Genomic DNA, 24278 nt, shown 5'->3' with positions numbered 1-24278 from the left:
TATGCTCCTCAATAATTCCCTGTCTCCCTCCTTGAAGGCTCATTTTTTCTCATTTAGCAAATTCTTCAGTTCACTGGTGATCCAGGGTTTGTTATTAGCGGTGGGTATGATGTTGTCCGCACAGAAGTTTATATAGTCAGTGACACATCCAGTCATGGCACTGATGTCCTCTTCATATCCTTGGCAGAGAGTCATCCAATCTGTGGTCTCAAAACAACTCTGCAGGGCTTCTTCAGCATCCTGTGACCATATTCTCACAGTTCTTCTTGTCACAGGTTGCCTCTGAACAAGTGGTTTGTATTCTGAGCAGAGAAAAACAAGATTGTGATCTGATTGTCCCAGAGAAGGTCTTGTTTTGGACATGTATGCATCCTTTACATTTGCATAACACAGATCCAATGTCTTGTTTTCTCTGGTGGAGCAGCTGACAAACTGTTGAAATGTTGGAAGTGTAGCAGAGAGCGAGGCGTGATTAAAATCACCAGATATACCCATAAATGCATTGGCGTGCTGGGTTTGTAGCTTAGCGACAATGGAACTGATGACATCACATACATTTTCAGCAATGGCTGAAGGTGGAATATAAATGGTTGCCAAGACAACACTGGTCAACTCTCTTGGCAAATAATATGCGCAACAGCTTACTGCCAAGTGTTCAACATCTGGACTGCAGAGACGACATTTCACTGAAACATGACATGGATGGCACCATCTGTTGTTGACAACCACTGCCACTCCACTTCCTTTTCTTTTCCTGCTCCTCTTCAGATCTCTGCTCGTACACTCAGGAATCCTAGCAGAGAGACGCTGGAATCGGGGATATGGTCCTGCAGCCATGTCTCAGTGAAACATAGCACTGCACTGCCGATACTCGGCTGAGTCCTTGAAAAGGCTTGGAGTTCATCCATCTTGTTGGCCAGTGATCTCACATTGCCCATTTTGATTGATGGGAGAGATGGTTTGAATTTCCTCTTTCTCTTTCTCCGTTTTGCTCCCACTCTGCATCCACGCGTCTTTCGTTTTAGCTCATTTGGGATTTGTGGCTTCAGTTGAAGTATTATTTGAGCCTTTCCAAACGTAATCAGCTGCTCGCGATTGTAAACCAGCTTGTTGCCATGGTTACGCATCATAACAAATGCTCAAAAAGTGAAAGTGAAAAAATTGCAGTAAAAATCCTCTAAGCTTCACAACACCAGAAACAGAAAAGTAAAAGGTCCAAGAAAATACAGGTTTTTTTAAGATGGTAGACAAAAAAATGTCCAAGAAAAGGGAAAACTTACATGTAGTTAACCGAGCTACTCCAACATGCAGCCACCCAGAGCAGCGCGAGAATTGGAAACTTTTACTAATGCAGTTTCAGTGCTGTGATACTCTCTAAAACCAGACTGAAATTCCTCAAACAGATCATTAGTGTTTCAATGCTCACATACTTGGATGGTTACTTCTTAGGTGTGTTCTTGCTGTCTTTCTAAATCCATGCTTTCGTTCTTTTTTAAACACAGAAACAGTTTTGTTTACCTGTTTGTAGCTACAGTTTCGCCGACGGCTGCCGGCTTCTTCAGGCTGACGCTGATGGTGGCGCGTCACTTCCTTCTCTGTTTATCTGCGGGCAGCAGAGGACGTTGTCGCCCTCTACTGCCCGCTCTCCCCTCTCCGACGATGCAGTCCCATGCGTGGTCCAGCGTGTAAACTCCGTCGTCCCTATTCATGGTCCCACATGGATGGATGTGGATGTGGGACCATGAATAAGGACGACGGAGTTTACACGCTGGACCACGCATGGGACTGCATCGTCGGAGAGGGGAGAGCGGGCAGTAGAGGGCGACAACGTCCTCTGCTGCCCGCAGATAAACGGAGAAGGAAGTGACGCGCCACCATCAGCGTCAGCCTGAAGAAGCCGGCAGCCGTCGGCGAAACTGTAGCTACAAACAGGTAAACAAAACTGTTTCTGTGTTTAAAAAAAGAATGAAAGCATTGGATGGTTACTATTTTCTCAAGGACTTTGGATAAAAATGGAAGGTTAGATATTGATCTATAATTCTTTGGGTCATCTGGATCCAGAGAAGGTTTCTTAAGTAAAGGTTGATTACAGCAACCTTAAAATCCTGTGGTACACATCCATTTACTAAGGATAGATTGATTATATCTAGAATGGGGGCAGTAACCAAAGGAAATGCATCTTTAAATAATTTGGTTGGGATCGGATCTAAAATGCAAGTTGAAGGTTTATATGAAGCTAATATTTTTGATAACTCAGAAAGCTCAACTGGATCAAAACAGCTCAAACACAGATGAGGTGCTCTAGTCACCTCTGATGCTGCCTCACTTACTGAGGAAGAAGAAATCGCATTAGGGAGGATGCTAATGATTTTGTAATAGAATTAATTTTACTTGTGAAAATTCCCATCAAATTGTTGTGTGTGTTTTAAATCTAACATTTTACACCTTTTACCTATTCAGGGAATGCAGATGGAAACTAGCTCTGGCCATAATCTGGTGTAAAACATCTTTAATGCTTTTGCACATTGTCCCTTTTAAATAAAAATGAAATTAAAAAAGACTGATCTATAGTCAATTCACACCATCCTCAGACATCACAGTTATACTAATGTTTCCTCTTGTGTTGCAGTACTACCCTCTGGAGGAAGTCCTTGCTGCTGAGTATCTTTTGGATGAATTCAGACCAGATTTGATTGAGATGGTTCTTGATAAGCTCAGACCTGAAAATGTCAGGTTAGTGCAACTAAATCAGTCTGTGTTCATGTGCATAAAAGCTAAGTGGGCGTAAGTTCAATGAGAAACCATTTTTTACTTGTTATTTTTGAAATACAGTCACTCTTAGTTTAACATGCAGGCTGAATGTGAAAATTGTCTTCTACCCCTATTTCCAGCATTAGCCGCTGATCGAAAAATAGTTGGAAGAATGCTCGAATGGCAAAAGCCAATCAGATCTACGTCACGCCAAAAATTAGCATTCATTGATTCACCCACCTTGACTCGCAATGGGGAAGGCTGTTGTTGGTTTAGCTTCCAGGAAACAGCAGAGAACATCTCAGCTAATAGAAGCTAACCATTAAAATTAGCAACTCCAAAACATGGCAGAACTCCTTCAGGCATGTGTAGGGAGCCCAAGTCTTCTCCCCTTACGGCCAACTCATGGGTCCCTGGAACAAAGAATGAACGTAATCCGCTTTGCCTTACGCCCCATAGGGTTGGGCATCGTTTGATTTTGAACGATTCCGATTCCAATTCCTGGTTTCAATTCCGGTTCCTATCGATTCCTGATTCCGATTGTTTGAAGACATGACATGTTTTACATGAGCCAGCTAACCACAGGTCCTACTGGATGAAATAATCTTAACTTCAACATGAATTTTAATTGTGATGGACCTGCTGAGTGGACGCTGGCACGTTTGGCTGCAGCTGCTCTCTGGTCTTTCCTATCCGCTTTTAACTTAAATGGTTTTTCCTTCCCTCACTCCTCATGCTACAGTCATCCTCGTACACAGCCTAGTCACTTCTAGGACTGACTACTATAACTCTCCTTTTTGGTCTCCCCCATAAATCCCTCCATCGGCTCCAACTTCTCCAAAATGCTGCTGCACGGATAATCACTCGTACCCCCTCCAGAGATCACATCAGCCCTGTTCTTCAGCGTCTCCACTGGTTACCTACTGAACACAGAATCTCCTTCAAAATCCTGCTTCTCACCTACAAATTTATCCACTGTCTCGCCCCTCCTTACCTCTCCGATCTCATCCATGTTGCTGTCCCATCTCGCTCCCTCAAGTCTTCCTCTACCATCACCTTGTGGTTCCTCCTGCTCGTCTCACCACCGCTGGAAACAGAGCTTTCAGTCGCTCTGCTCCTCGGCTCTGGAACTCACTTCCTCCTGACATCCGAAACACAGACTCCCTCCTCTCATTCAAATCCAAACTCAAAACTCACCTGTTCAAACTGGCTTACACTCTCTGGCCCACAAACTCTTCACTCTGTAATTTATAGCATATTCTTTGTAATTCTATTGTTTAAATTATCTTATTCTTATTTGTTTGTAAGTTTTGTCATGTTTTGTGAGGTGACCTTGGGTTTTGAAAGGCACCTATAAATTAAATGCATTATTATTATTATTATTATTATTATTATTATTATTATTATTTAATTCTATGAACAATAACATCACCTTCATTTAGACAAAAACATGTTTTAGAGAAAAAAAGAAAGACTTGCAGCACAACCAGTGTGTTTGTTTTTGACTACAACCAAAGTCTGGAAGAAGCCTCTGGGATGAGAGGCTAAATGTCTCCAACATATCCAGAAATGTCCAGCTGTTTTCAGCTAAAGCTCTCAGGATGATCATGTCCAGGATGACTGAGAACTACACCTCCATGCTGCAGCAGCATTCAGTCAGAACAGAAAGTGAAACTTAAATGTAGCTGCTGTCAGTAACAATCTAACAGATTTTAAACATTAAAACTCAACAGGAAGGAAATTAAAATGCTCACAGCTTTGTATGTGATTTATTATTTTTATTATTATTGTTATTTATTGTGGCAGAAGCTGGTGTGGTCCACCACAGAGAAGCTGCTCTAGCAAGATGACTTTAATTATTCTACAGGTTATTGTTCAGCCTTCTGACGCTCAAGCAGCTGCGTCTGACTGGTCTGCAGTGAGACAAACTCACCTCACACCGTCCAGAGTTTGTTCTTTAAAGCTTCTATTAAATCCACCGTGTTGACGTATTTAACAAGTTTCCTCTACGCTGCAGGAGTTGAAGTTTACATCACAGTGTAAAAGTTCGGCAGACGCGTTTGTTTATATTTTGCCGCTGCTCGCTGGAGGGGGGACTCGTGTTGCACACAGACAGCTGGTGTGATCCGCTCTGAAAAGCGTTGATCACAATTTGCAGATCACGTTTATTTTTCATTGTTTTTATCATTCATCGGCCGTGGATTCCTCTTCCGTCGGCATTCTAGGAATCGAAACTAGGAATCAAAATAAAAAACGTTGAGCGATTCCGGGAAAAATGAGAAGTTGTAACCAGTTCCAATCGATGCTCGATGCCCAACCCTAGCCCTGAATCACTCATATGTTATACTTTAACTTAAATGATAAATTATGATGTCAGTTTCACTATGTCTATAACATCATTTGAGATTTTTTTAGCTGCTAAAAATTGGTCATTAAAAAAAAACTACAAATCACAAGTGGCATACCTCAAGTAGCAACACCTTCCAGCAAAGAGGGGTACGTTATATTATAAAAAAATGTTGTTGCCACTATTGAGATATGATTTTTTTTATTAACTAGAAGTTATTTTCATGAGCCATTACTTCCTACTTGATATGAGACTCTTGAATGGCAGTGTGTGAATGTGAGAGTGCATTAAAGAAGAAGAAGGAAATAGCTTTTCTGTAGCACCTCTCAAGATAAAAATCATAAGGTGCTTCACAAAAACAAAAAATGTAAAATATAAAAAAGATTTTAGAAAATGATTAAAAATATATTTAAAATGAGCAAAAATAGACAATTGTGATTAAAAAAATGGAGAGAGAGAGAGAGAGAGAGAGAGAGAGATCAGTGGATCCTGACAAAGGTGAAGCAGGTAGGGAGAGCAAACAAGGAGTGGGTAATGAAGGTCACCAACACCAGCTTGAACAAGTGAGTTTTCAGCTGCTTTTTAAAGGAGTCCACTGAGTCCACTGATCTCAGGCTCAGGGGGAGAGAGGTCCAGAGTCTGGGGGCTACAGCAGCAGATGATCTGTCACCTTTGACCTTTAGCTTGGTGCGCTGCACAACCAGTAGGCTCACAACATTAGGAAATATAGAGCTCCGGGAGTTGACATCACTTCTCCCAGCATGCAACAGTTCAAATCAAAACGTCACCATCTTGGCAGGCAGAAGCCCGCAGCTGGGCTATTTGTTATTGTCAGAAAACTCAATCAAACTGGAAATATGGTAGATTCCTGTTGTGCCCCAGGATGCCAGAGCAGACGCGGATGACATAAGGGATGAGCCTTCTACAGGATTCCCCAAGATCCGGAGCGCCGCAAACGTTGGATCATCGCAATGAAACGCGCTAGAAACCGGGCTAAAATGAAACTGTGGGATTCCGAGAGTAAAGGTTTTCGCTTATGCAGTGACCACTTCATATCAGGTACTTAAACCAACGTTTCCTCAACTGTGTATGGTATTTATTTTGAATGCTTTTATTACGATTCTTAGTGGGCTTCCTAAACTTATTTTGGCGTGGCTTTTTCTGTCTTATTACTCATAGCAACAAGTAAACATCACGTAAAACGTTGCCTCGTGAGTTCTGCGTACTGCCGTTTACGTGTTTTATGATGACAGCAATTAATTAACCGGCTAAGCTGTATTTCATTTTTAAGCAATGGTTGATCAATTGTCAGATCACACATAACAAGCACTTTGGATTGCTATTATCTGTCTCACCGAGACAGCTCTCAGACAGATCCTGAGATGCTCCTGCCTGACATATTTATTTTATTCACAGAAAAAAAAATAAGACTAGTGATTTCTCTTGGCGTTCAGTTTATACATTCAAACAGCACAGCACTCGATTTAAACTTCTTACATGTAAATCTATGTTATTTGTCCATCCATCCATCCATTCATTTTCATCCGCTTATCTGGAGTCGGGTCGCGGGGGCAGTAGCCTAAGTCGAGAGGCCCAGACTTCCCTCTCCCCAGCCACTTGGGCCAGCTCCTCCGGGCAAATCCCAAGGCGTTCCCTGGCCATGTCTGCTCCGACAGCTTCTGGCATTTTTAAAAAGTATCCCAGGGGCATGGTAAGGGTCGAAGATGTTTAATCTATTTAATTTCTGACTATATAAATGATTTATTTGGTTTCAAAGTGTGAAGTAAACTCCCGACAGAGCAAAATCCAAGCCGATCCCGTTCATTTTCTTTACCTTTGTTGCCTGCCAACATGGCGTCTACTCTCTGAGAGTCGCGTGATTTCCGGAGTTCTATAGTGATACTGTAAGAAAAAAAATGATAAGCAAAATTTATTATTTAGGAAATAATCATAATGACATGATAATGAGGCAATAATTAGAGAAGTGGCTGATATATACAAGTCTGTGTAGGTACTGGTCAGGATAAGTTCAGGTGCAAATGCAACACTAGGGTCATGTCACTGGAACAAAGCAGCTGGAGTGGACAATTCTATGATTGACATTCATGAGTCTGACCGCAGAGGGGAAAAAACTGTTTTTGTGGAGAGAGGTTCTGGTCTGAATGGGTCAGAGCCTCCTGCCAGATGGAAGCGAGTCAAGATTAATCAATTTCCCTATGGGATTAATAAAGTATTTTTGAATTGTATTGAATTGAATTTAAGAGACTGCATCCATTAAGGCTGCACAATATATCGAAAAATTATCGTCATTGGGATAACCGGACGTGTGATAGGCCCATCGCAAAGTAGGGGTTGTATGAACTAGTCGACTAGTCGACCTTACTGCTCTGTAGTGACTTTTTATGCCTGTCATCGACTAGTCGCTGTCACATGATAATGACGAGATGCAGTCCTCGGAAAAGACAGCAGGTGACGAGCCCCTGCGCGTCTGGATCGAGGCGGAGGCGATGTGCTGTGCCAGAGCGTCGGTACTGACACCCGCCGTAAAACGGACATTTAACCAAATTCTGACCTTTTCCCTCTTGCAATTTAACCTTCCCCTCACCCCCATCCTAACCTTAACCAGCTTGCGCATGCAAAGCTCTGATCATTGACGCGCTCCAGACATCTGCGTCCTGAGCACGGCCACAGTAACATTATCAAATCAGGTGTCACCACTCAAAAACAAATATAACGCGATCGTTCATGTCGGCTCATTTCCTTTTATGTTTTCTGTCTTTTATTTTTGCCTGATGCACCCTGCTGCTGTGGAGCGGGGCGCATCATCTGTTTTGTCCTCCGGTGACGCACTGCGGCCGGCGAGCAGCTCGCACTCCGCTGTTTTTGCGGTCGGTGAATCTTTTAGAACTGCAGTTCAAAGGTAACTCATGAGGCTGAACCCAGGTAGCAGTTTTTCTTTAGGATTGCGAGGAGATGCAGGAAGATAATAAACAGACTGGACAGAAAAATAGTCAAATAAAAACAAATTCGTTTTTGTACCTGGTGGTTACAACAAACAGACACCATTGAAGGTAATCAGAAGTGAGGAACAGAAAATGAAATAATTATTTTAATGTTTAGAGCAGCAGGAACTCGTGAGAGGCTGCAGGCGCATCAGTGAGTTTGCGGCCGCTGCACAGGGGGAGGGGGGAGGGGGCTGAAGCAGGAACAGTGTATTTAAGCAGAAACTACCATTGTTAAAAGAGATGTTTAACTTTGAAAATGTGGGCGCGATTTTAATTGTCAAACTCCAGCGAACCAACCGACCCCCCCCCCCGCCGCTTCAGTTGTATGACGTCATCAACGATTAGTCGGAAGTCGACTCGATTTTCATTACTTGACTGTCGACTTTTAAAAAAATTAAGTCATGCAACCCCTATCACAAAGCACGTCAAAAACGGCGATAAATGTTTGGTTCAAACATTTCCATCCGTGTCATACATTGTAGGAGCTAAAAGCAGTGTCCGACTCTTTTCTTTAAGAATAACAGAAAAAGCCCACACAACATCAACTTTTTGTAAACCAGCTCTGTTTTTTATGTAGAGGTATTATTTGACCAATCAAATGTAGCCCTTCTGATATGCGGCCAATCAGATGTGTTGGCAATATTGGGCAACGAATAATTTGTAAGCTTTTACTTACTTTTTGGATTCATCAATAAATTCGTAAATATGGAAATATCATGGTTATTGTTAACTGTTGTGGTATTATCGTTTGTTGTTGTGCTGCTTTGGGCCATGCTGCTTCTTGGCATGGTGGTTTGTCGACGCTACTGCGACTGGAAACGGATTTTCCCTGAGAATTTTTCCCTGTGGGATCAATAAAGTTTATCAAGCAGTAAATCAATCAATCCTGCATTAACTTCAGACAGCAACAGGTTGTTTGAAAATTTTCACCTACATTTCAAGATTTGACAAACCCATCTTTTCATAGCGTAATATAATATTTTCAATTCAATGAAACTGAATAAATATGTATATTCATACTTTTTCTGTCCAGAGTTGCTGTGGTGTCAAAATCATTTGAAGGCCAAACAGACAAAGTGGAGGAGTGGTATGGCACACAGTACAAGCAAGAAGACATTTCTGAAGACACCATCAGGGTTAGTGGGTTTGGTTGTTGTCCTCCCTTGAAATTACCCACAATCTGGGGTTAAAGGTCATCTGCTGTGTGGGACAACTAATTGCATGTTTATTTTTCAGAAATGGGCAAGTGCAGACCTCAACGGCAAATTCAAACTACCGATGAAAAATGAGTTCATCCCCACTAACTTTGAGATCTACCCTCTGGAAAAAGATTCTCCTTCAGTTCCCACTTTAATCAAGGCAAGAGTTCATGCTTTATCTGCACGTGCTTTGTCTCTGTTCATGTTTCAAAGGTTTTCTTCACAGGTTTTCTTCGAGTTTAACATGGAATTTAAAAAAAATCAATGTTGGGTTCTTCCAGGACACTGCTATGAGTAAGGTGTGGTTTAAACAGGACGACAAATTCTTCCTTCCCAAGGCATGCCTGAACTTTGAGTTCTTCAGGTACGTAACATATTTTTTCGTTTTCATCATCGGGAAAGTTTGGCACTATTAAATATTAAAGGCTGAATATGGAACAATTTCATAAAAAGCCATATTTATCAAAATCAAGACAGCCACGGGGCATTTAGAGGTGTGGAGAATGAAGCTACAGTACTTCCTTTAAAAGCTACATCTTAATTTAAAAAAATGAAATATTTATTTTGGTGGGCACAACACTGGGTTTATGATTACATCTAGCAACCAATAGAGGGCACCATTGCAGGTTGCAAAACAGTGCTCAGCACAGCAAGGCTGATAGAATAGAATAAAACTTTATTGTCCACCGTGGTGGAAGTTTTCCTTCGGCTCTCAAGAGCTAAAAACATTCATCCATACAAACATTCATGACACTGTGTGCTCTGGTTGGGTCTCATCATTTACGTTGGTTAAGGATCAGTACAGCACTTGGTACGAATGATTTTTATATATGCTTTTGGTTGCAAGAGGCACCCTAAAACGCCTTCCTGAACTCAAGGGTTCAAACTGACAGAAGAGAGGACGACTGCGGTCTGCTACAATATTCCTTGCAGTTTTCCTCACCCTTTCAGCAGCCAACTGGGAGATAGTTTTTTGTGGTCTGCCAACTATTTTGTCTGCCCATGAGACAATTCGCAGGAGTTTGGCCTTGGATTTTCAGTTCACATGACCAGACCAGGCTGGGAGGTCTAGAATCAGAATGCTCTCCACTGTTGCTTTCTAAACAAGCTCTAGGGTTTGCTGACTGACACCTAGACTTCTGAGCTTTCTCAAAAGATAGTCTCTGTGAGCATTTCTTATTGATGTAGTCAGTGTTTTTGGCTAAACTGAGCCGACAGTCTAAGAATGAGCCTAAGTGTTTAAGTGTTCCACACGTTCAACAGACTGGTCAGAAAATGAAACTGGTTCCACAGTAAAGGCTTGTTTCAGAGATACAAGCTCCTTGGTCTTGGCTGCATTGATCTCCAGCTCACTCTGACCACACCATGATTTCAAGGCCTTAATATGTCATAAAAACATTGCTTCTCCCCTAGAGTCTTGTTTTTCCATTAATCCGGCCAAAGCCTTGTCATCAGCTTACTTAATTAACATATTCATTTGTAAAAAGAGAACACAGGCGAACGAGCACAGCCCTGGGGACAACCAGTGCTCACTGTGAGTACCTCAGAGATCCCCCCCCCCCGTAGACCGTCTGTGGGCGACAAGTTAAAAAGTCTCTGATCCAATGGATCAGACTGACGTTAACGTTAAGATCAGTGAGCCTCTTTAAAAAAAATGTGGGTTTTCATTGAATTGAAAGCAGAACAAAAGTCAACAAATAATATTCTCACAGAGTTTGCTGGACTCATCGTGTTTTGTACCTGCATTCAGCTGAGTCAGCACAGCATCCCCAGTGCCTCTCTTACTTCTGTATGCAAATTGGAGTGGGTCCAGCGCATTAGCAACCGAGCTACTTAGATGGTTGACAAGGACCCATTCCATTGTCTTACTTATTACAGAGGTGAGGGCAATTGGCCTGAAATCATTAGGAGCAGTAGCACCCATCTTTTTTGGGACTGGTTGTATTATTGAGACTTTCCAGGCTTTTGGTACCTCCCCAAGCTTAGAAGGTATTAAAACAGTTGTGTGAAAACTCCCTTTAGTTGTTGAGCACAGTCTTTTAGCAGACGCGCTTTGAGGCCATCTAGCCCTGTGGCCTCATTAGGTTTTAACTAGGGCTGCACAATATATCGAAAAATTATAACAGGATAACAGGACGTGGGATAGGCCCATCGCAAAGCACGTCAAAAACAGCGATAAATGTTTGGTTCAAACATTTCCATCTGTGTCATACATGAACTTTTTGTAAACCAGCTCTGTTTTTTACGCGGAAGTATTATTTGACCAATCAAATATAGCCCCTCTGATATGCGGCCAATCAGATGGGTCCGTTCACGTAATACGCCCGCCCCTTACGTAGACCCTTACCCCAAAATTCCACTATCTCCGCTCCGCCCCCGCTTTCCCCTGCCACTCGCTTCCCTTGTTCGTCATGCTGGCTCAGATTAACGAACGCACTTTGTGCTGAGGTTTCTGGAATCAGCGCTGCTTTCAAACGTGAACCTGAGTCTGCTCGGTGTCGTTAAGCAGCAGATAATAACCGGGCTGACTCCGACACGTGCCGGTGAACCAACCCACCTACCTCCATGTTGCTAGTGTTCCACCGGGTGGTGACGTTAGCCCCAGGCTCCGGTTAGCTTCTGGTAAAAAGGCTACAGCACTCTCCCAGTCCCACCCTGCTAAAGACGGCCTGGAAAAGTTCCCCCACACATCAAAGTGATTTTTCATTTATGAGCTTTTATAACCTTGTTAATCAGGATCATTGATTTGCTGCTGCACACAAACTGTCAGTCAGAAGCTCTGCTAGCCAGTTATCTTAAGAGGAGCTAGTTCAATTTGTTAGCTTGTTATCAGAATCATAGTTGCAGTTTCATCATCTGAGCTGCTTTTTAAGATCTAGGTAAACTTGTTCAATTTGGGGTTAAAAACAAATGTTTTCATATATTCTCCATGTAGTTTTTTTGCCTGTTCCTCTTCTGAAAGGGAGACAATTGTTTTTCTCTTTCCCTCAGAAAATCTTAATTTTCTCCTAGTTTGGCCCAGCACAGTTCACTTCCCAATTGCAGCAACAGCCTTATATCATAACCACATAAGTGGAGAAAATGTTCAGTAGCAATGAGAGAATTTGCTGTTGCATTTAAGTGATGTTAACTATTATTTAACATTTAAACTTATTTTCTGATTTTATTTATTCAAAAACCCTGGTAAGGGATATTTTTCTGTATTTGGAGTATCAGAAAAAGTTTCATGGTGGAGGTGATGTTTTAAAGCCACTGAGAAACTGCATGCATGCAGTTTGTTGTTTTGCTGCTAATACAGTAGCAGGTGCAGCTGCATATTTTTGCAATAAAAATGTTATGTTGTAATGGAATTCATGCATTAGTTTTTGTTTGCTTTGAACCCAGAGCAGACGTCACACGCCAGACGACATCAACACGGCATACTTTAGTATTTGTTCGTTTATCGTGAGTAATATCGATATTGCAATATTATGCACTGTTATCGAATATCGCAGGTTTTCCTAATATCGTGTAGCCCTAGTTTTAACTTAGAAACGCTTTTTGCAACATCATGCTCCTTAATAGTTATTGGGAGCTGCACTGGGAGAGATTTTCACACAACTTATCACTCTCTTGCTCACAGGCTGCCGTATCAAATCTGCAATAAAATAGATTCTGTTCATCTACAGTAGTTTTAAAACTGTGAGGGCTTACTTCTTGTTTAATAGGTTTCCCCATTAAAATGTTCAATCCCTCTTACGCCTGCCTGACGTTCCCGGTACTGAATCTGCCCTCTATTTTATTTTTAAAATCAGTCTTTGCTTTAAAAATGTCTCCTCTTAACTGTCTCCTTTTCTCATGCTGCAGATCGTTGTCACTGCACAGAATGCAAGTTTCCGCTCGTTGAGACAGGTTTTCAATCTTTTAGGACAGGACTTGTTATTTGGGAATACTTTCACTTTCTTAGTTATACACACATTTTTGTCACAAAACTTAATATAAGAAGTGATAGAGTCTGTTAGTTTGTGGGCATCATTACAAGACTGAATATATATATATATATATATATATATATATATATATATATATATATATATATATATATATATATATATCCCAGTCTGTTTCATCAAAACAGTCTCTAACTGTTTCATACCACACATGTATTTCTTTAATGATGGTCTTCAGCCTCTTCACCACTGCCCTATATTTTGGCAATAAATTAATTACATTGTGATTGGACTTCCCCAAAGGAGGTCTGCAAATTGCCTTAAATTGAGTATTGAGGAGCATACAGAAGCAACTGAAGATCAAGATCAGAGACAGCAAGGAGGCATACAGGAAGAAGCTGGAGAACAACCTACAGAGGAACAATATCAGAGATGTCTGGTCAGGGATGAAGAAGATCACAGGCTTCAAGCAGAGGAAGGATTGCACAGATGGCAGCCTAGACACAGCCAATGAACTGAACAAGTTCTTCAATAGGTTCAGTTCAGGAAAAAACCCAGCATCCTCCTCGTCTGTCCCCAGCCAATCAGACATCCCATCCTCCTCTGATCCAACATTTTCCTGTCACACGCCAGCTCTTTTGTCCTCTAACGCAGTCATGGACTCTTCTGGTTCTATAAATATGTCTTCAACCAAGTCAGGAGATGCTGCTGCCCCATTTACCTCCCCCTCCCACCTGTCTCTCTCTAGAAGTCAGGTGAAGAGGCAGCTGGAGAGACTGAATAGGAACAAGGCTGCAGGTCCGGATGGTGTCAGCCCTAGAGTACTGAAGGCCTGTGCAGAGCAGCTCTGTGGGATTCTGCAGCACCTCTTCAACCTCAGCCTGGCCCAGGAGAAGGTTCCAGTCCTGTGGAAGACATCCTGCCTTGTTCCAGTTCCAAAGAAAACTCGCCCATCAGTCAATGACGACTAGACCGGTTGCCCTGACATCCCACATCATGAAGGTCCTGGAGAGAATCCAGTTGGTGCACCTGAATAAGCAAACTAGAACATATCAGGACCCGCTGCAGTTTGTTTATCGCCATGGAGTTGGAGTTGAAGATGCCATCATCCAGCTGCTTCAGCCAATCCACTGTCATCTGGACAAAGCAGGCAGCACTGTGAGGGTCATGTTCTTTGATTTCTCCAGTGCATTTAACACAATCCAGCTTGATGTACTTTGCCAGAAACTCCAGAAGACACAGGTGGGGGCCTCAACTATCGCCTGGATTAAAGACTACCTGACAAACAGACCACAGTTTGTGAGGCTGAAGAACTGCACATCAAACCAGGCGATCAGTAACATTGGAGCACCACAGGGGACTGTACTCTCACCATTCCTTTTCACCCTGTACACCTCAGACTTCCAGTATAAATCAGAAACCTGTCATCTACAGAAATACTCAGATGACTCTGCAGTTGTCGGGTGTATCAGAGATGGACAGGAAGCTGAGTACAGAGAGCTGGTGGAGCACTTTGTGGCATGGTGTTGAAACAATCATCTGACCTTGAACGTGAACAAAACAAAGGAGATGATTTTAGACTTCAGAAGAAACAGGGTGGAGTCAAACACTGTTTCCATCATGGGAGAAGAAGTGGAGGTGGTTGAGGAATACAAATACCTTGGAGTTCACCTGGACAACAGACTGGACTGGAGAAAGAACAGCGAAGCTGTTTACAAGAAGGGACACAGTAGACTGCACTTCTTGAGGACGCTTAGGTCCTTCAACGTCTGTAGCAAGATGCTGCAGATCTTCTACAAGTCTGTTGTTGAGAGTGTAATCTCGTCAGCCATCGTCTGTTGGGGTAGTAGCATCAGAAGCAGGGACCTGAAAAGGCTCAATAGCCTAATAAAAAAGGCTGCTTCTGTTCTGGGGACGACTGTGGAACCACTGGAGGAGATAATGCAAAGAAGGATTCTCCAGAGAATCAAGAAAATTATGGACAACCCTGAGCATTCTCTTCACAAGACTGTCCGACAACAGAAGAGTGTCTTCAGTCAGAGGCTTCTTCAGTTTCGCTGCAACAATGACCGCTACTGGAGATCCTTCCTGCCAACAGCCATTGTAATATACAATAACTCTTTGATGGCTTGATTATTATTATTATCCTGAGCTACTACAGCAATCAATTTCCCTCTGGGATTAATAAAGTATTTTTGAAGTGAATTGAATTGAAATGCTCCTGGAATGTTGCCATAGCAGCGTTCAATGGCTCTTTTGATGCAAGTGGGACAGTACACATATTGCTCAGCATTGGGCAGGTGCTCCGATAAGTCACAAGAATTAAAATCCCCAAGAATCAAGACAGTCTTATCAGCAGAGCGGGTGAGCGCCTTATTATAGCCCTCCACAATTTTTGCTCTGGCGGCCTCGTCATTCGGTCCAGGTACATATGTGAGGATTACAGTTTTTCGTCCGAACTCTCTGGGTAAATCAAAAGGTCTAAATGAGACAGTTAAAATCTCATAGTCTGGTGTGCAGATCTTGTCGCGAATAGTGTACTGTGTAGCCCACCCATTGTCCACAAACATGCATAACCCCGTTCCGACAGATTTAAATGAGGTGCGCTCATCTCTGCGCGTATTGTCATATAACCCTGAAGGCTCGGGGTTGCATGGTGTTCTTTGAGCCATATTTCAGTAAAGCAGACCAGATTGCTCTGTCTGAACTCACAGTCGTGAACTGATCTAAGTTGTAGTTCATCCAGCTTGTTGCTTGCGGAGCGCACGTTAGCGAGGGTGATGACCAGCAGTGGGAATCAGCTTCTGCGTTTCCATAGTCGTTGCCTCACTCCTCCTCTCGAGCCTCGCTTCTTTTTTCCTTTCTTTCCCTTCAGTGGCTGGCTTCCAGTTCGCAGAATTTCACTGCAGTCCGTAGGTAAATTGATAAGTTGTGACCCAGCAGGGCGTAATGACAGCAGGTGTTCACGCGTGTAGGCATTCTTTCTGGTCGTGACTGCGGGGAGCGAGTACCAGCAGGCAAAGGAATAGCCACAACTTTGCAAGGTTCATGTTGATCCACCAAAACTTTATTCAATCCACAATAAATGACAGATCCACGAAGAAATAGTTAAACGGTTTTTAAAAAGTAGTAAAAAGTTGTTAAATAGTTAAAAAATAAACAGACAACAAACAAAACTCAAGCACACTCAGAGCACAGGGTCAGCGGCTGGCAGAGCCCCCTTTTGCCAGTGGAAAATGGCGGACTAGGCAAGTCAAGCAACTGCTTCTGTGCCCAGAAGACTTTATTATCCGTCTCTGAAGAGGAGCGGCCATAAAAGATACAAAATCAGAATGAGCTTAGGTGAAGCCTACAACAGATGGACGCAAATTCAAATTTTCATGTATCAGCAGGTAGATTTTCCACAAATACCTCCAGACACTGTCACATTACTCCCATCCTCGTCCGTTTACAAGTTTACACCTGTAGCTTTGCAAGGATTAACCAGTTTGACAATTAACCCCAGTTAACCCCCCATAAAGACGTCCCCAACACCACCTATAAAAAACAAAAAGACAACAGCGTGACCAGCATGGACAAAAACGAAAGTGAAAAAGAACGCTCGCCCACAGCAGAAACGTAACAACCATTGGGACTGCTCTATTTCCACCTAGGAAGTGGTTAAAACCTTTTGTGTGGGAAAATTCTAGATATATAGTGAGACTCGGCCCTGTTACAGGTGTTTATTGATCATAAATAATAGAATAGAATAGACTTCATTGATCCCACAGTGGACAAATTCACCAATAAATGATTACATGTTTTACACATTACAGCAAGACGCCATCTGCCCCTCATGGATTTATAATGCAGTGAGTATGAATAGTATTATATGCTATTCAATATGACTATATAAATATCTCATTGTTTTTTAAATATTGATATAATTTTAAATAAAAGATGACCCAGTAACATTTATATCAACATGAATATACAACCAGTACATTTCTAGAGCTAGCAGGTGTGACTAATTCTATTTTGCTGCAGCTCCTTGTCATTCCTTGTATTCCCACACTGCCCCTTGATCAGGAAAGTTGTTTTCTAGTTTAATAGAAATCTCAGAGTCAATGTTATACTGTAAGCTTTGCGTTTGGCTGCGTGGTTCTTAATTCTTTCAGGACATTTGATCGCGTTTCAGTGAGACTTTTCCTCATGGCAGCCACATCGTGGTTTGATCCTTAAATGGAGTGAGACATGGACCAAACTCCTCAGGTAGTGGTTACAGGGGCCTGCAGTGGCCAAAATACCTCAAATGTATCTTTCTCTGCTCACTGATATGAATGAATATAGTGACATTTCAACAATACTTGCCTTCAAAAATGTAATACCTTTGCGCTGTTTGACCCATGTGAGCATGGTCATCTGGGATCTAGGTCGGCCGTAGCAGTTGCAAAAAAAAAAAATTCTCTATAGCTTAGTCTTGCCCCGCTCCATTGCAGACTCAGCGGGTCTACCATTGGCCTGAGCAGTATTGTGTCTGGCCAATCACAGTGCTCTATGTTTGTTGGGTGGGCTTAACATTAGAGCTGTGGTATAGAACAACCGCAAATATGGAAACAACACCGTTTAAAACGGCTTTGGCATCAATTTTGGACTATGGAATGAATTTTTCTTTGAGTCTAGAGCAGATGGAGGTACTTAAGCCCTTTATTTAGAAATAGGATAAATTCACGTCTTCTTCGACAGTGTATGACGGACTGCCCCGTTGACTGACATCCGTAGAGGTGAGTAAGTCATATTGTTTGTTGCTGTGAATGGTCCTAGCACTCACCATTCACATGCAGAGACAGTTTGATAGATAACTGTCGATTCCGCTTCGCTGTGTGGGATATTTCAATGAGTCGTGGCCAGACTATATGTTTGCATATAAAAGATGGCTTGTCAGGCTACAAAATTGCAACTCTAGATGAAGTATAGGTGAGCTGGTGTGGCTCACTATTTGGCCTTAGGTAACTACTTGTTTAACATTTGTGCTGTATTCATAACATCTTGGGCTGGTACCAGAGCAATTATTTCTATGTTTTGTTTAAACCCTGCTGTAATCAGTGCTATTCTTTCTGCAGCCCATTTGCATACGTGGACCCGTTGCATTGCAACATGGCATATTTGTACCTGGAGCTCCTCAAGGACTCCCTCAACGAGTATGCATATGCAGCCGAGCTAGCTGGATTGAACTATGACCTCCAAAATACCGTCTATGGGATGTATGTAAGTATTATAGAGCCCCTCCCCCCAACTCCTACTCATCTTCAGGCTGAGTTTCCATGGGTCAGCTGATCCTGGGTTACCAGGAATTACAGACTTTTCTGAAGTGCATTAAGGTTAGAAAACCCTGTATGAGATAAAGCTGCATTTTTATTGGTCATTTGTTTGAAATATAATCAATAAAAATGTTTTTGGGAAAAGATTTTAGGTCATCTAACCCATGTTTGGCTGGTCCAAACACTGATTTATTTATTTTTTTCTCCCATCAGTTCATTTGCATTACTCACCCACCAGATTATTTTAAAAGAACTTTTACTTCATTATCCTTTTTCAAAAGAAAAAACTTGAAATGAAGCAGTAGTCTACAAATCAATCGAATTATTTAGAAAAAAGGGCATCGTGAAACGAGTCTTCTATAAGGTGTTGCCAGTTGTTGTGGGAGAAAGCTAGTCATGGCTGCGTATACATACTCTTTTAATTAGTCTTTGTTGTATGCAGTTTATTTATCATAATGTTGCCAACAATCCTATTATTTGATTTTTTTCTGTTCATTCTTCCTTCCATCAGTCGCTACATTTACGCAGACTCCCTGCTCTGCAACATGTCCTACTTTTTTCTCAGATTACTGAAGGATTATTTAAAAGAGTATACATATGCAGCCCACCTGGCTGGGTCGTCATATGGCGTAGCCTCACGGATGAATGTGATGGTTGTAAGGAAGCTGTTTGGAGTCTGGAGGGCGTGTGTGAGTTCCGGTGAAGGGACTGCTCTGGGCTTTAACAGAAGGAGATGGCTTGACTTTCTATGCTCTCTTTGATTGTGTTATTTGTTTTTCCAGCTTGTAGAATGCTGGCTTCTTTAATAGCCCTCAGATCATATAAGGGTTGTTCACTTTACTCATCAAAGCTAAAACACCGCTCCCAGTCCTGTAAGTTTCACTAATATTAGAAGATATTTGAACCCAATCTGAGTTCCTATCCTGGATCCAGTATTATGTATGCTGGAAGGCATGTAAGTAGGTCGTTAGTATTCATTGGTCGCCATAACGGGGCTTTTTGAGTTGCTTGCTCTGTTCTAATCTTCACTCGGAACCTTCTGCTTGCTTTACTCTGATTTGGAACCCAGTATCTATTAGCTTCCTCACGGCATTGGACCTTTCTGTCCTCTGAGTTGTTCCGTTCACTCTTTTTTTATTATAATAACAATAATAACACTAAAAATTGGCTTAGAAAACTGCATAGTCATCCAATTAGGACATTTCTTTGCCCTACAGACTATATTTACACACTGCCAGGCCTAAACGTCACAAGTTGGAAAAATGCTGTAGTGCTTATTGTAAATCAGCTGATGACGACTTAATTAGCTTTATGTGATTCCCTGAGCAGCCTCTGATTTATGTACACAGCAAGTAGGATAAGCAAAGGTGAGTACATGATCAAGGCTTGTTGGTGCTCATTTTTAAGTAATGTACGTCTGTTTCTGTAGCTGTCGGTCAAAGGTTACAACGACAAACAGCACATCCTGCTGAAGAAGATCATCGAGAAGATGGCCACCTTCGAAATAGATGAGAAGCGCTTTGACATCATTAAAGAAGCTGTAAGTTTGAAGCTTTCACACCGCCATTACTTACTAATAGTTGCACAACGTGTTTAAGTTTTGTTTTTAATGTCAATCATTTTAGTTTTGATTTTTGTTCAACTGCTTCAGTTTTGAAATTCGTAAATCTCTAAATGGAAGACAAACAAGGCTCCAGGTACAGATGAACAAACTTCTGAAGATTGTAAATTGCTTAGGAAGTCACTGATCCCACTGCTGAAAATCACATTTAACTGGGTAAATTCTGAGTTTGTGGATGGAAGCTTTTATCTCAAGTGTCTCCAAGGAAGGGAAGGATAAACTGGTTTCCCCAAACTATAGACCAGTTACTGGTCTAAACTATAGTGTCATGTTGGGTACCAGGTGTTGGACCCACGACATACAGAATCACCACAGAAACAGAAGGTAAGAAAAATAAGATTTGTTATAAAGATTAAATGAGGGAGAATGAGGGGAACTAAACGCACTGCAAGGTAGCAGGAATAACAGCAGACTCAGGGGACGAGCGCTCAGCGGGACGGAATCTAGAGAGGAGAACAGAGGTGAGTATGCTGATGGTTTTGGGGGGCAGAAGGCAGGAGGATAAGAACAGTCTCTGTGGCTTATGTTCTTCAGGCTGAAGGGAAGCAGGGGGGAGGCGAGTCAGGTCTGGGTGAGTGGATGATCCAGGAGGTAGAAGGAGGTGGGGGACTGAGAGCGGGCGACCAGAGGGGAGCAGCGAGACGTGGCTTGAAGATCTTAAGTTATTGTCGCAGGAGTAAGTGGAAGCACACGGGGACCTGAGCAGAGCGAACAGGCGGGTTAAAAATACTAAGCAAACAGAACACTTGGGTTAAGTGCAGGACTGGCAAACAGATCTACCCAAACTGAGTAATCAACCAGCGTGGAGAAGTGTCATGCTGCTCCTTAAATACTCTGGTGCCATGATGATGATGCCAGACGGCTGGGGAGTCTCAGCCACACCCACCTGCAGGGAAAACAAACAGGATAATTACCCAGACCGTGACATATAGATTATTTACCATCATGGCAAGATCTTCCGAAAAGATTTTACCTGATATAATTTGCTTAGAACTAACTGGGTGTGTAAAGCAGTAACAGACAGGATAATATTGGACACATCAATCAGTGTGCCAGCCGATGGGCCCCTCCATGAGGCCACCACAGCTCAGTAGAACAGCAGTGTAGTTCCTTCTGTGGAGAAAAACACAGAGTAATATAGGTGCTATGCATAAGAATTGAGCAATAGTGACATCCTGTGGTCGAATTTGGTTACTGCAATCTGTTTCTTTGGCATTGCCAGTTAGAGATAGAAAACTATAGTTTGTGTTTCAACAATCATGAAAGGCTGCTTGGTGGCAAGAAGGTTGCAGGTTCGAAACGCGGCTGCAGTCTTTCTGGGTGGAGTTGCATGTTCTTCCCAGGCATGCGTGGGTTTCCTCCAGGTTCCCCCCACAGATCACAACATGCCCTATAGGTTAACAGTTGTATGTCACTTTGGATTAAAGCGTCTGCCAAATAAATAAACATAAACATGAAATACTATCTGTGTTTCAACAATTATGAACTACTTACATGCTATATTATACCAAGTTTATTTCTATAGCACATTGCCCAAAATTACAAAACTACTTTTGACCAGTTGCTCTGACCTCATTGATCATGAAGTCCTTTGAGAGGATCATAAAATCTGAGCAACTCAAAGCTGTTTGGATCCTTTATTTTCAGGGTTCATTTCAAGATCCTGGTTCTGGTCTTTAGGGCCTTACATGGACAAGCACCATCATACATTGGTGATCTTCTCAGTCCCTACACCTCCAGCAGGTCCCTGAGGTCCAGTGATCAAAGCCTACTGGTTGTGCAGCACCAGGCTAAAGACCAAAGGTGACAGATCATCTGCTGCTGTGGCTCCCAGACTCTCCAGAGTTCCACCTCTCTCCCCATGAGCCTGAGATCAGTGGACTCAGTGGTCTCAAAAGCAGCTGAAAACTCACCCGTTCAAGCTGGTTTTGGTGTGACCTTCATCACCCTCTCCTTGTTCTGCTCTCCCTATCTATTCCACCTACCTCAGGATCCACTGATTTCCCTCTTTCCTATTCACTCTTTCTCTTTCTTTACATTTTTAATCACAATTGTCTTTTTTTTGCTAATTTTAAATATATTTTTAATCATTTCCTAAATTCTTTTTTACATCTTAAATTTTTTTGTTTTTGTGAAGCGCCTCGTGATTTTTATCTTGACAGACGCTATAGAAAAGATATTTTCTTCTTCTTCTTAACAGTTTGCTTATAGAGCTGGCAGGAGTGTTGATGATGTGGTCAAGACCCTACTTAATCTGATTTTAGCTCATGTGGATGGGGCAAAACATTTTATTTGCCTGCTTTTTATTGACTGTTCCTCAGCTTTTAATAGTATACAACTACAGCCTCATAAACAGTCGCCACATTAATCAGGACTTAGTCTGCTGGTTGGTGGATTTCTTAACAAACAGGCCCCAGAGGGTAAGGGTTAATGGTGTTTTATCAGATGTACTTCTATCTTCCACCAGATCTCCCCAGGAATTTGTCCTTTCTCCACTTTTTTTATTTTATAAACAAATGAGTGTCAGAGTAATAGGTAGGGATGTCCCGATCAGGTTTTTTTGCCCTCAAGTCCCAGTCCAAGTCATTTGATTTTGAGAATCTGCCGATACCGAGTCCCAATCCGATACTTTTGATACATAAAAAAAAGAAAAGGAAGAAATAGTTCCAGAATGTTCCTTATTTTTTATTTAATTACCTTTTAATTTTAATGTTTAACAACAGATCACTTCTGTGAGGTAGCTTGGAAAATCAAGTAATAAATAACATAAATTCTTCACTTTTGGACTTAATTGCAAAAATAAAAAGTCTAATATAAAAACAGAGAGCACTTCAACGTAAAATACCTGGCAGGGCTCTATTTTGCCTCGGCCCCCAAAATGCTTAGATATGTCCCTGAGCATGGGACAAAGTTTTGAAGATGATCTGAACTGTGTCAACTATATAAATACTACATGCTGATAAATTATTGCTTTATACAGGTAGAAACGTGTAGTGAGATAAATTACCTACATTTTATTTTTTAAGAACTTTGTTTTGTTTTCTTGGTTTTTATTTTCCTATCTTCCTGTCTTGTCTGTCTCTGATCTTCCTGTATCTCCCAGTCCTCCAGAAATACTCCTGCTTGCTTCCTTCTTTTTCACCTCACAAGTAACTTTTTAACTAGCAGGTCAAACTGATCTATTGACCGCAAAAAAAGCAGAGTGTGCGCCGCGCTGCCCGGCTGCGCCAGTGACGAGCGCTGCAGCGGGGGCAGCGCGAGCACTTCCACACGTCATGCTCAAATACAGACAGAACTTACCAGAGAGAAAATTAACAGACACGAACGACTGTGTGTTAATTATATATTTTTTGGTGACGCCACTTAGAAACTTTGAAAATGCTACTGTGGCCGTGTGCAGAACGCAGCTGGAGTTCATGAATAATCAGCGGTCTGCTTGCCGCTCTGCATCTCTGCCCAAAAGAATCCCTGCTACTCTGAGTCCCTGTAAATAATATAATATAATATAATATAATATAATATAGGTAGAAACTGGATCTCTTTTGTGCTCCTTCTGGGTGTGGAAGTTAAGGGCATCAGGGGAGCCTGACAACCTTTAAGGAGAACCACGTTGCTCTCCTGTAATTTGAACCCAGTATCCAACTCCGGATCGGGGCTTGGATCGGGAAGTAAAGCCCGAGTCCCAATCAGTCTGAAACCACATGATCGGGGCCGATTTCCGATCATGTGATCGGATCGGGACATCCCTAGTAATAGGGAAGGTAGACACATGATAACGTGCCTTGTGTTTTTTACATTGAAAGGCGCTATATAAAAGATAGTTTCCTTTCTTTGTTTCTTTCTTTTTATTGTGATTGAAGCTGTTATTGAATCGTTAAGTTTTTTTTTAACAAGCTGCTCCTAAAGGTGTCTGTCCTCCACAGTCTCTGTGCAGTCTCTGATGATCAGAGCAGATCTAACAGAGACATACGACGTTGCGGTGCTCCAATTTGCCGTCTCAGCTGATTTTGTTCATAAAGCAAAACTTATTACCCGTGTTTACTTTCAATTTCAATATATTTGCCAGCTGGAGCGCCGCATTAAAGGTTGGTTTCGCGCGGCGAAATTGCAACATTTTAACAACCAC

At 42.0% G+C, this 24278-nt stretch overlaps 1 protein-coding gene across 2 annotated transcripts in view; it reads left to right on the top strand.

The window, feature by feature from the left end:
• Positions 1-24278, top strand: part of ide (insulin-degrading enzyme) — a 91486-nt gene that overhangs the window by 36438 nt on the left and 30770 nt on the right. For both annotated transcript variants that reach the window (XM_015944539.3, XM_015944540.3), the window contains exons 11-16: positions 2630-2733; positions 9137-9239; positions 9340-9462; positions 9584-9666; positions 18334-18478; positions 19961-20071. In XM_015944539.3, coding sequence (XP_015800025.3) covers positions 2630-2733; positions 9137-9239; positions 9340-9462; positions 9584-9666; positions 18334-18478; positions 19961-20071 — 669 coding nt within the window. The remainder of the gene's footprint in view (positions 1-2629; positions 2734-9136; positions 9240-9339; positions 9463-9583; positions 9667-18333; positions 18479-19960; positions 20072-24278) is intronic.

Source organism: Nothobranchius furzeri, chromosome 12, assembly GCF_043380555.1.
Source record: "Nothobranchius furzeri strain GRZ-AD chromosome 12, NfurGRZ-RIMD1, whole genome shotgun sequence".
Lineage (NCBI taxonomy): Eukaryota > Metazoa > Chordata > Actinopteri > Cyprinodontiformes > Nothobranchiidae > Nothobranchius > Nothobranchius furzeri.
Note: the sequence above shows the minus strand (reverse complement) of the source record. Positions and strands in the feature narration are given on the sequence as shown.